General features: G+C 39.3%; 1 protein-coding gene across 7 annotated transcripts in view; it reads right to left on the bottom strand.

Moving 5' to 3' along the window:
- syt1a (synaptotagmin Ia) overlaps positions 1 to 13,338 on the bottom strand; it is a 214,542-nt gene that overhangs the window by 39,345 nt on the left and 161,859 nt on the right. For all 7 annotated transcript variants that reach the window (XM_061714258.1, XM_061714257.1, XM_061714259.1 and 4 more), the window contains one exon: positions 1,767 to 1,939. In XM_061714258.1, coding sequence (XP_061570242.1) covers positions 1,767 to 1,939 — 173 coding nt within the window. The remainder of the gene's footprint in view (positions 1 to 1,766; positions 1,940 to 13,338) is intronic.

Here is a 13,338-nt window from a genome sequence, read left to right as displayed (position 1 = left end):
CATTTGGTCTCTGCCTTTTGCAAAAGAAAAAAAAATCCAATTTGAGCAGTTTTATTTGACACACGGGGAGATTAAAGCGGGGCAGGTGAAATGATTGAGAGAATGAAAATCTTTTTGATTTAACAGAAAATGCAAATTGTATGATGTTTCAATCCGACTTGTTCGTGATTGTGCTCCCTGAAAGGTGGGATATCCGTTTCAACTGCGTTGACAGAAGTGAATGCAAATGTTACTGTACGTCAAAAGGTTTCTTTTCATCACCGGCTTCAAAAGATCATTTACTTGTAGAGACTCTCATTCATTCCACATTTTGCTCGCCACCGCTCGTTTCAAATGTAAATGAAGGAATCAAAAGGCTGGAGACTTCAGCTTGGCATAAGAATCAGTGTGGTTCAACCTCGTCAATGCCAACCCAGTGTCTTCTTTCATACATATATATGTGCATATGCAGGTTGTACGCACATATATACAGTGGATATACATGTACAGTATGCATAGTTACATATATCTGGTTTTATGGGAGTAGTAGTTGTTGTCAAGAGGCTATTAAGAAACGTCAGAGCAGCAGGCTTAAGAAGATCCAACAGCAATTAGGGACCTACCGCCAGTGACCATCCCGAACAGTCATCAGACACAACACAGATAAGGAGGACATAGAAGGAAGAAACACAAATTAAAACAACCACACACAGGAGTTAACACTCTAGAGTCTGGGCACACCAGGAGAAATGACTGCTTGCCTCAGAAGAGGCAGATTCACAGATCTCAGAGATGCTTTATCATGAAGACTATTAAGTCTTTTATTTTGATTAATGGCTATTTAAAGATAATACCTGAAAACCTGGACTGTACGGAGACAGTGGGAATATTGGAAACTAATGAAAACTCCTGTCCCCTAACAGCCTGAGTGATGGACTGCACTGTAACGGTTTGACCTTCCTGAGCTTTCTGCTGCGCAAGAAAATAAGAGTGTTTCAGTTTCTCGCTATGATAAGTCAAATGAGGTATGAAAATATATTCAGTGGTGTCTGTGACACGGATCCGGCTCTGACAGCAGAGGTGTTGCAGCAAATTAAACAGACTTTGTACACGATCCCACTGAGGACTTCGCTATAATGATGCTCTACAGGTGCAATTAGTGTAGCAGCTCCACTGTGAGAGACGGCGAATCACAACTTCATCCTCTGAGTTTAACTGTAGGCCTGTCAAATGTTTATTGTTTGGCGGTGTCATTTCTCTGGGTGGATACCACTTCATTACACAGTTACTCAAACTCTTCAACTAGTGAGCAGGATCTCATTAAAAAAAAAAACAAAAAAAAAACAAAATAGTCAAAGGAACCATAAGGAGGAGGAAAAAAGTCATGAAAAACTTAAAAATGACTTTCATTAACCCTCCGATAATTAAACCAAACGCTTTTTTAATTTTAGTGATGAAATATTCAGTAAGTGTAACTAACACTTCGTGTTTCTCTTTAGAGGTAATAATAATAATAATGAATACAAATAATAATAATAATATTAATAATAATAATAAAAAAACATGCAATAACAGTGCTGCACATAAAAATAAAAAAAAGTATGTTGAACTTAAAAAAAATAAAACAAAACACTAAACATTGGAAGTATTCAAGACGCGTTTCTGGACAATTAGCTTCACTTTCTTGCATATCGTCCTGCAAACAGGATACAGTATAAGGAGAGTGTTTTAACAGTAGGAGTGATGTTAAATCGGTGACTAAAACAACAGTACTTTTACGTTTTTACCTCGGTTTTGGCTCCGTCTACGACGTCCATCATGTTGATGGCATTTTTGCCCTTGTCTTTGCCCTTCTTTTTGTTTTTCTTCTTGAAAATCCACTTTTTGCAGACACAGAAGCAACAGGCCAACACCAGGATGATGGCCACAAAGGCGATGGAGACGATGGCCCATGACGGCACTGAAGAGAAAAGGACAGACAGGACAGCGTTTGGATGTCTAGCAGGATTAAAACTTCATCTCACAGAGAACCAACAGTGAACTGGTGCAAAGCAGCATTTGGACCAAAGTTTGACAGAAGAACTGATTAAAACCAGCAGAAAGGTGAGATTTAGGCAGGAGATTTGGGGGCACATCGGATCATTGCCTGAGCCGGTGCCTGGCTCCATCAACACGTGGACGGCTCCTATCAGCTCTGAAAAGTGGGGCACAACCCGACTGAACACCGTCAGCCCATTTAGGAAGTAGCAGAAGCTGGCTTTTCCAGCTTGTCATTTAAACTTAAGATTTTTTCAGATGGCTGATTCTTTCACAGCAATCAGGAGCAGAAAAAAATGTGATTTTGTCTAAAAGTTGCCCTTGAAGGCATCAGCACAGTTACGACCACCAGAAAGCTGATGGGTCCACAAGGTGTTTGAATTACAGCAAAGTTTTATCTATAAAGACATGACATTTATAGAAAATCAATATGTTTTTATAAATGCTGCAGTTTTATAAACAACTTTCTGCAAGTGCTTCCATGGCTTTTTCAAATGATCTGAAAGAAAAAGCGTAACTACACAACACATGGACTTTTATCAAATCTTCTTTTTTTTTAATCCAGATGTTTAGAAGAGACCCTGCAGACACTGGAAATACATTCGACATCAAATCATTGTCAAATTCCTGACTTAAATGAGAGCATCTCTACAAAAATCTGAAGCTTTGCTCTCAGACTCATTTGTAATTAAAGCATGACAATCACAAATGGAGCCTTTAGCAAACTAAACTACTATAAACTACTTCAGATAGTACAAAGAAAAATAACATAACATGCTTTTTATGCCCAGAAGTAAAACACCATCTTCTCATTCGTGGTAAACCTGACCTTCAGACTGTTGGTGTGAACTGATTGAATAAGGAAATTAATGAATAACTCTTACAAGAATGTGGGATTTTAACACTTTTCTGACAAATCTCTAAACCAAAAATGCCTGGATGATATAAAATAGCACTGATTGTAAAGTTTTAAGTAGTGAAATGAAATATTCTGCATCTATATTTTAAGATAAAATGAATTGGGCCAAAACACAAGTGAAAAACTGAGATTTTTTAATTCATCCTTGTCTGTTTAGCATCTCTGACCTACAGCAGCGTTTCAGCTAAACACTGATATCACACACTTATCAGACTAACTGGACCAACTCTGGATCAATCAAAATCAGGAGAGATGATTAAACAGCAGAGTATCTGTCAAGGATATTCACTCATAAACAATAAAATGGCATTTCCAGGATTTCTTCTCTTCAGACAAGTGATAAAGGTTGCCATAAAAAGTAATGCTTGTGCTGGTTGTGTTTATAAGAAACAACATTTTCAGCAGACACTAACAAGCTGCAAAATGCAGTTCCCTGTGAGCGGCATGCGCGCAGCTGTCTCCCTTTCTGTCATTTGCCGCCACCCTCCTGTCTGGACGTGACAGGATGAACTGGGACAAGCAGTGGTCAACTCAGTTACCTGCATCGTATCACACTCGCACGCACAACTCAACAGCACAGTGACAACCATTTCCAGTGTAGTGAGCCACCAGCCAGCGCTTCCTGGTTCCCGGTGACACTCGTGATTACAGCGGACAGCACACACGAACGCGGTGACGGAGAGGGTGGGCGTCTGTTTTAAGTACCAGGAGGACAACATAAAATCCAGATGGGCTGAAAATAATGAGAGACCTCAAAACAGACTTCTCCCTTCAGCAGTCACAGTGGTTGCTCCCTCATTGCGTTGAGCAGACATCAAACACCTGGCAGCCCGCTGCTCGTTATATCGGAGAGGAACAACAGATGAATACAGCCATTTTAAAGCCCATTTAAAAAATAAAAAAAAGACAAAAGCTTGGCGCTCTGTATAGAATCTAATTAAAAGGGGTGCAATAATTTGCGGCTCATTTAAATAACGAGAGTTATAAAATACCAGTTTCTGCAACTGAGGACCATCAAAGACTGACAAGTTTTCTTTAGACATTTAAGAAAAAAAATCCCAGAAAAGTCTGGGAAGGTTTCTAAAACTTAATTCTGTCGTTTGTTCGTTTTCAGAAAATCTTTAATAAAACACAAATCCAAACAAAACATTTTTTTGTTTTCACTGAGAAAAAAATTCATATTTCTAAAAGACACAAATTTAGAATTTGGTGCCAGCAACACATTTTAAAACACTGGGAGGAATGCATATTTAGAGGTGGTTTTCAACATTTTCCCCAGACTAATAAGAAGACTAGACTTTTTCAAGAAGCCACACGTGGTGGTGAACATCGGGCGACGGAGAGCTCTGCGGAGGGAGGTTAGCATCGATGGTGAAGCTCTGCGTTGCGACACAGTTGATCTGACTGAAAGCATGAATAAGACTTAGCTCATCCAGTAAATCGGATAGTTGAGGGGGTTTCAATGACCTCCATCCGTCAGATGGAAAAGAGCTGAAGGAAGGCAAGAATCCTTCACTGCGTTTGAACTTTGACCCGGATGTCGACTGACATTTTTATTAAATAAAAAAACCCTACACTAAGCTTTAACTGCCTTCTCCCCCCCATGAGGATACCACATATTGTGGTTTTGCAAGAGGAATCTACGTTCTTTGGGGCTGAATACACAATTTAACCAGCTCAGTAGTTGGTGGCCAACAGGTTCTGGCTCTCATCTTCATGTTTGCAGGGGAGACAGAATTGGGGTTTCCGAAATCGCACCGTTCAAGGTCATGCAGAGTGAAATGTGTCATCATTCCGCTGAAATAACCACAAATCACAGGTTAAGAGATGTTGATGGTTGCATGTGTGTCTTCAAAATTCCAGTCCACTTGGCATCAGTACACTTTATGCACTACAGTATATACACTATAAGCCTAGACCATCCCAACCACCATTTTTTTTAGCTTATTACTGATATCAGCATGGATGCTTTTTTTTATTTTAAGCTTTTGCGACTCTGGTGGCCTTCATTGAAAGTAGTTTGACAGAAGAAGGGGGCAGAGGCACAGCCTGCATGAGGACGGTGCAAGCAAGCGTTGGATATTTTCCCTCAACCAGGAACAGGCTGAAACACGGACTCGTCTGACTACAGGACACAAGACAAATGTTCCCGTGTCCATCTGACATTTGCTTGCGGCCAGAGAACTTGATGTTTTCATGCAGAGTTGAGATACGGCTTCCTCTTGTGGATGACATTCTGGTTTCAGGTCATGTTTCTGCATGCAGCACTGGGCGGCGCTGAGTGATGACGAGCTTCCAGGGTACTCCTGAGTCCATGTGGCTGTATTGATCACGGTGACGTGATGCTTTCTTATCCACTGCCAATTGAAGGTCACAAGCATCCAACAGTAGTTTTTGCTAATTAGGTTCCATAAAAAGAGGATCCCAGATCTCTTTCAGAGTCAAAGCTGAAGACAAATATTTGAACATTAAAGAAAGATGCATAAAGCACGGAAAAGCCTTCGTAACCATTTTTCAAATAATCCCAACAGTGATGATGATAAATCCAATCAGGCAAAAAAAAAGAAAAATGGGCCAGGTCAAATTTGAGCATTTTGAAGACTTTATCTGGCGAAACTCCAGAAAGACCCATCACAACACAAGAGTATAGTACAGTCCATCATCCTGGAGGCTTTGCTCACTAGCATTCAGCTGTGGTTCCTTTTGCTGAGGCCCGAGGGAGGAGAGAGGGGAGACAAATCGATTCTCTGTTGACAAAATCAATAAGCACTCTCCTCCAAGGAAAAACAGTGAGTGATGCTCAAAAATAACTTTAGGATCTCCAGCTCTGGTCTTGCCTGGGAGCGGTGTGGTAATGGAGGTGACACTTGATAGGCCTCGTTAACAATGAACCACTAAACCTGGAAGTATTTCCTTTAGAAACTTGACACCTGACATAAAAAACCTGCAGGACAGGCAGTTCTGTAGCAAAGATTTATGCCTTATAAACACTACCTAAGAAGAGACAGGATCTGTACTGAGAATATTTAACTCTGTATATTTATGTTGTTCAAAGATTAAACAGCCGACTGCTGAATGCTAAAGAACAGTTACGCTTTTCGTGATTGAATTTAGATTTTCACACCAATCTCTGGTGCAACTTTTTAATTAAACACCATCCATAAAACATGTTAACACCCTTAACGATAAGGGAGGCAAAAACCAACAAGGCTACAATCAAACTTAACTCTGGTGAGGGGAAAATTGATGAAGGCGTTGGAGGAAGGATGATGCGACTTTTGCCCTCCACGTCCGACGCAGCCGCCAGCTAAGGTGAGGAGACGGGTTTGTAATGGAAGTACCAGAGATGTGACAGGTTTCAAGCTGGCAAACCGCTGTGAAACGCAATCAGCTATCTTTGAAAACCGTTGAATGGCTCACAGAAGATTTCATTAACAGAAATCAGAACAAACGTAATGCAAAATCTCTTTCATAAATGATATGTCACTCTGCAGTCATCCTGCTGTTTTGTCAACTTCCAAGAAGCCAGATGGAGCGCCATTAACACACATGAAAGTGGAAATCAATGCAAAAACTCAGCCTTTATCTTATTCATCAAGTGCACGTCTCGCAGTGAAAGGCACTTCTGTGTTCTTTAATTAAAGGGACCTGAGTCCCAGAAAGCAATAAAAGCATTCCCTAATTAACTACATTGTGTGAGTGTCTTTTCTCCAGAGAGGAGAGAGAGAAACAGAGAGAGAAAGTGAAATTGGGAGTGAGGAGGAGTACTGCCGGCATGCAAACTGCACTTCGACTCCCAACACTTATCTCTTGCTCCGTCGTGCGACATGGCATGGAAAATGGAGTTTCTCTAATGGGCGGGCTGGGCCTGGCGAAATCCATGTTTGCTGTTCCTCAAGGCTGAAATCACTTTCACAAGAACATCAGAATGCTGTGGTTGCACACGAGAGCAGTAAACAATGAGGCTCCTGAACATTAGGTACTGTGGTGTAGGCAGTCCATTTTCTACAGTCGTCATTGTGTTTTAAAAGACAGCCCTCCGTGGTGAGTCACGCTGGGGCCATTCACACAGGCAGCCAACACATTTATTTGCCTAAATTAAAACTATTGCAGAATTTTTCAGTCACAGATTTGTATTCAGACAGTGAAACATAAAAAAACTTCAGCCTCTATGGATTCGGTGATTATTGCGATCTAACGCAGTGTTGGATTTATTTTGCCAAGGAAAACCTTATGAGATACCATTTTTAAGCAGTGAAGAGAAGTGAGAGAGTATTAACTTCAAATAAATGAAATGTCAGCTTTCCCTGGCTGACATTTTGGGTCTTTTAAACATCCTGTAGGTGCTCTGTAGATATACCATACAGAGAAACTCAAAGAAAAAGAGAATAAAGCACAAACAGTGTAGGTCAGAGATTCATTCCTAAAGCATATGGAGCTGAGTAAAGCTGTTCAGGACCATCATGATCAGTGAGAAAAGAAATATCCAAGTAAAGATAATCCGCTACACATTCATTTACTGTTAACGGTCTTCAGATCAAATATTTCTGTTTATTAAATCCCTGTTTTTGTCAAAGCTCAGTAGATATTTCCTCAGCACTGATGCTGCCATCTGCACATGTGCAACCGTAACGGCAGGAGATGTGGAGTCAGTCATCAATATCTTAAATGTTTTTGATGTGTGCCAATAAGAAACTCAAAAAGCTTATTTTTGACGACTTCCTCAGATTTTAGGGTTCTTTGATACACTGGCTGTCAAATCTATTTGCAGCTGGTGAATGATCCACTGAGACAAAGGGGCAGTTCTGCCTTGAGCCTATTCTCTCACTGATGTCCCATAGCCTGGGAATGTCCTTCCTTTTTAACCTCACTTTCACGTACGCAGCCTGCTTTGTTGCCGACGAACTGTTGACACGGTTACTTACTACATTTCTTACCAGGAAGATCCCCTAAGGAGCATATCAGCGGTCTCTTGACTGCTCAGAACATCCAGATGTGCAGAATGTAAACCTTGCAGGAGGGGAGCTTTGGCTGGTGTTAAGGTTACTGCTGAAAAGTGAGAAGTGTAGCCCTTTTGATGGTATTTAAGGGCAATACATCAAGAGCGGGGAATATCTGCTGATATTGCAGGCACCTTCACATCTCATCTTGCATAAATACAGTTTTAATCTGTGCTCAACTAACGCCCCAAACACACGTGGAAAACATACGGTACCAATCATTACTGTGTACACGGTTTAAGATGGTGACTAGCAGTTCACAAAACACTCAAGCTGGAATAAACTGTAAATGCATTTTATCATTACTTGAAATTATGGAGATCTATAAAGCAGTCATGGATCATGGATCAGTGTGTGGAGGGATCAAATCATTGACTATATAGTCAACTGTCTGATTCCCAACACTTCCATCCGTTAAAGTATGCTTGGGCTTAGGGCTGTTCGATTTTGCCCAAAAATAAAATCTCGATTTTTTTCTCTCAAAATCCGATTTTCGATTACGATTATTTTGTGAATTGACAAAAGGCAAAGAAATGATTTCAAATTTGCTGTTTTTTTATTGAACATTTGCCCCATTGGGCTTTAAGTGCAAACTTTGCTCTTATTAAACCAAAAATGAATGAATAAAGTGCAAAACTCTGTAAAATAAGTTGAAAAAAAGTTTTAAAAAATATAATAAAATATAAAGTTTTATCTCTGAAAAAAAAAAATCAGCAAATCAGCACTTGCAAACATACAGTAAGTTATATTTCCAATTAAATAAAACAAGACATTTTCTAATTAAACTGGGTCTTTGCATGCTAAATAATAATGCAACCCATGAAGGAGGTAGAGGTGTGTAATGTCAGTCATTACATTTGCTATTCACATTTGCAAGTTTTTTGCAAGGAAACCGAGCCGGTCTACGGCATCTGGCTTGAGGGATGCCCGGTGGCATGTTACAACGCCCCCTCCTTCACTAAAGAGCCTCTCCGATGGGGCACTTGTCACAGGTATTGAGAGGTATTTCCATCAATCATTAATATGGTATCAATCATTAAAATGTGTGCAGACAAGGTAAAAAAAAAAAAAAAAAAAAAAAAGGTAAAAAATCGATTTTACGATTTTCACGTTTTAACATCGTTCTAATTACATAATCGCGATTACGATTTAAAATCGATTAATCGAACAGCCCTACTTAGGCTCCTTGGGCAAGACATTGAACCTCAAATTAAACCTCCTCCTGAACAACATTGAAGAGTGATCCATGTGTGGTCCATTTAGTCAGACTGGGAAATTACCTGTAAAACCAGTGATTGTTTACTAACTGAGAAGCTACATTTATATTAAAGTAGGTAAAAAAAAGCTCTGAGAGTCCAAAGATCAGAAACAGCTGAATAGATGTTGCTGTAAGCCGATTAAAAAAAAATTAATTTCCTTAAGATTTTGAAGATCAGATGGAGTAGAGATGTATTTACATGCTATACATTGAACCATTATTACCAAATTTAACCAAAACGATGATTGAGACTCAGCCTAAAGCATATGGTTTACAAAAGAAAGCATCCATTTTTGCCACTTACATGAAAACAAGCTCTATTAGACATCTGTGTTCTCGTCAGTTCAATAATTAAAAGAAGCTGCATTTATCCTCCTCTGTCTTCCTGGTAACTGCACTTTACATCAGGGACAAATGGTTCATGCTGGGTACGTTTGCAAGGGGTTGGGGGTGTATATGAGTGTGTTACGCTGCATCTGCGTTATATCCACTTCCAGCGCACACTAATTCAGTGTGACAGGACCCTGTTGGTCAATTAACCTTGACATTATATCTTGTTATGTCTACAAGAGCAACACCCTGTGTGTCCCGACTGTGGCTTGTTTTAGCCAACGGTATGTATCCAGCAGAGAGAGTCATGCGACCATCTGCAACAACTGCTATGAAATGTTCCCACTTCCTCCTCTTATACCAACCAAAATTTAATCTAAATTGAGATACTGGTCCTATGCCTTTTGCACAAACTAATTATTTAGATTTCTTTAGGAAAATGAAGCGCATTCAACACAGGAAATTGTGTAAGAGAAGTTAATGGGTGGAGGACACAGCTGGGTTTAAGGAAAGCTGATTATCCAGTCAAAGGGGGAACGTTTTACGGTGTTATGAGTTCCACTTCTGGTGAACTTCACGCCGTCGTTTGAACTTGGGTTGCACCAAATATGAACAGATTTTGAACATTGCAAAGGAAGCTCATGTGCAGTGTTGCATTAGTGGGTCTCATATTACAGTTTAAAAGAGCAAAGTTAAAGTGAAAATCTGACTGAAATCTGATATCTGGACTGACGCAGATGTACCAGCCTCATACACCAAAATACAGAAAAAATACTTTGGGATTAGATCATTCGAAAAACAAAACTGCTATTTGGTTTTGAAAGGATTTTTTTGTATTTAAAATCAAAATATGGGTAGATTAGTGAAAAAAATCTAAATTATAATCTCGGGCCAAAATGGATTTTAGCACTCTTACTAAATTTCCAATTTATATACCTCTAAATGTTAGTTAGTAGCACTGGTGCCGGAGCCCTAAACAAGAATTCATGGAGACAGATTGAAATGCACCCACTTTCATGTGATTAATAGGTTTTTTTAATGGGTATCAAATGCAATCCAGTATATATTTGCACAAATGTTAAAACACCCAAAGCATGAATTTTAGCTTGACTTGACAAATTCTACACAATAAGACTCCTATTGGGGATCAAACCGGTGGGGATGTCGGGAAACGGTGCTAACCAACGTGCTGAATATCTAGCACCTTTACTGAGTGTAAAAACTCTTTTTAAAAATCAGCTTGCTTATGAATAACTGCTTATTTGAAACTCAGATCTGATCTGCACTGCTCTCGATAAATGTCACCCACAGACTTGGACACTCCCACTGGTGCCATTTATGATTTTCAACCATGCAAAAATTGGCCCATCTCTGTAAATCTGAAGCAGAGATTTCCAAATACTGAGAGTGCAAAGCCACTAACCTTAGACTGAAGAAAAAAAGCTGCCATTTACTTTTCAAAAATGTCAATTGCTTGTTTGCTATTTGGATCAGTGGGTTCTGGAAATCACATCAAAAAGCCTCCGTGTTCACAGGGTCATTGTTTTCAGGAAGTAAAGCCTTACCAAGATGTTCCTCCGAAGCAGCTGTTCTGCTCAGCGAGCAGTGAGTTTACAGCAATTACAGTAAGACTTCAGCCCATGTTGGGGTGTGTATAATTACGTGGAAGTGGATTACTTGAGGATCCACAAACTGAGAAAACCTTTTTTTTTCTGCAAATCAGCTTATTGTGTGTAACACAATTACGCTAATATACAGAAATAAGCACTGAGCACCAAGATTTTTTCAATTAATTTTGTTGTAGAAAAAAAGTCTTTCTACTTTCAAGTTGAAATTCTGCATCTTTTCTTGTTAGCGATTTTTGACATTTCTTATGACAAAAAAAAGAAATAAAAAAAAAGAAAAGAAAAAAGATTTAATACATTTTAAATTGTCGGCAGCCAACGTGTCTAAACACGCAGCTTAAAAAAGCGTAGGCTGTCGTAACTGAGCAGCCAGTTAGGTCAATATAACAGCTTTATGCAACTCCGTCCAAGCCTGAGGAGCTTAAACTGTGTTATAAGCCCCAAAAGATCTTCTTCATCCGCGGTGGACAGGTGCTGCTGAGCGAGCAGCTTCTCCTTGTTCAGATATTTGTTAAATATGCTGCATGACTTTCCCCGGACAGTATCGATATTCTGCAAAGTAAACAAGTCTTTGAGCATTCATTATCTGCTTGGCAGCACACGGGAGCAAAGTCATTGCTTTTGATTGAGGAGATAAGCTGAAGAGAAAAAAACCCCAGACACAATAAGAAAAACAGGCAGTGAGTCCCTGACAGCATTTTGGGGATCATCTCAGAAAACTTTTTGCCTGAGGTTTAGCAAAAATTTGACAATTTAAAAAGAAGATAGAACTGAAAATACATTTTCTGTTCAATCTAACGCCAAAAGTGACAAGAGAAATTTGTTGGGCTTGGACTAGATTTGGTGAGAATCGTCTTGGTGACAGATGTTTAATGCTAAGCTACAGGGGGTCGCAACCACATCCAATCTCAGTGGTGAACCCTCTTGATCGTTTTCATTCATCCTCTGCACCAAAAAACAAACCATTTTTCCCATTTTTATCTCATTAAATGTCTCATTTTCGACTGCATGGAGCTACAGCTCACTAGACGTAGCAATGTGAGATGTTTGAATGAAAATTACTACATTTATGTTGGTAAAATTGCTGGTGAGTACATATAAGCCTTGCTGTGTAGAAAGATGAAATTTTCACACTGGCTTCACATGCAATTTAATCTCTGGAACTGAATCGTGTCATTTTTTGAAGAAATAATGCTTCTCTTCCACAGAAGCCATTTCCTGTTGCTTCCATTGCCTGTGGAGATATCTATATTTAGGAATCTGCTAAATGCTAAACCCCTTAGACCTGAGAGCAGGTCTTGATCCTGGATAACAAAAACAACAACAAAAAAAACAACAACATTTTCAAAAACTTTAACTTTGAGTACCATGAAAAGAAAAAGAAGCTGGTTTGACTGAAAGCAATCACAAAACAGAAAAACTGCTACCAGTGAAGACAAAGCTCCTCCTCATTCTGAATTTTAGCCTGTCATGAAATTGAATTGTTCGAAGATGTTTCAAATGTGATTATTAGTAACACACTTCCATCTGAGCCGTTCACTTCACAAAACAGACTCAGAAGCAACACAACAAAAGATGAATAGCTGCTTAAACAGTCCTCTTGACTGCCTGAAGTCTCCATCAAAGGTCGTGACAAACGATGATCGTTTATTATGCATCACAAACAAAAGTTCTTGAACTATCACTGCTGAATCATTCATGAGTCATTGTTACAACTGGGATCACAATGAATGCATTGAACGGTTTCGTTAATGCTGGATTCACTTTAAAGCATAAGAAGTGTAATTACAAACACATCAAATTAAAATGACTTTCAGTGCTGATGACTCAGGGTCCCAGTCTTGAGTTATGTCATTTTAATGAGGGTTCTGCTGTCAGTTGCATGGAAAGGTTTAAGAAAAAATACAGCACATTACTGATTTTTTTTTTTGTCATTCAAATTTAAAGCAATCAGCATCCCAAACTGGCAGCAACCAACCAGTGTGTGAACCCATTTGCTGACAAGGTCTTTTTATTGCACTTTGGGGATCTGGTTGTTTGGTAAAACATTTGGTTTCTGTGAGGTACTTAATCAAGTAGAAGATGAGCTGATCTCCAAAAGGCATGAAGTGAAGAACTCCTTAAAACAATGAAAACAAAAAAATAAAAATAAACTTGCCAAGAAAAGGCTGTAAGAAGGTCTGATGCAGA

This window comes from Cololabis saira, chromosome 23, assembly GCF_033807715.1.
Source record: "Cololabis saira isolate AMF1-May2022 chromosome 23, fColSai1.1, whole genome shotgun sequence".
Classification (NCBI taxonomy): domain Eukaryota; kingdom Metazoa; phylum Chordata; class Actinopteri; order Beloniformes; family Belonidae; genus Cololabis; species Cololabis saira.
Note: the sequence above shows the minus strand (reverse complement) of the source record. Positions and strands in the feature narration are given on the sequence as shown.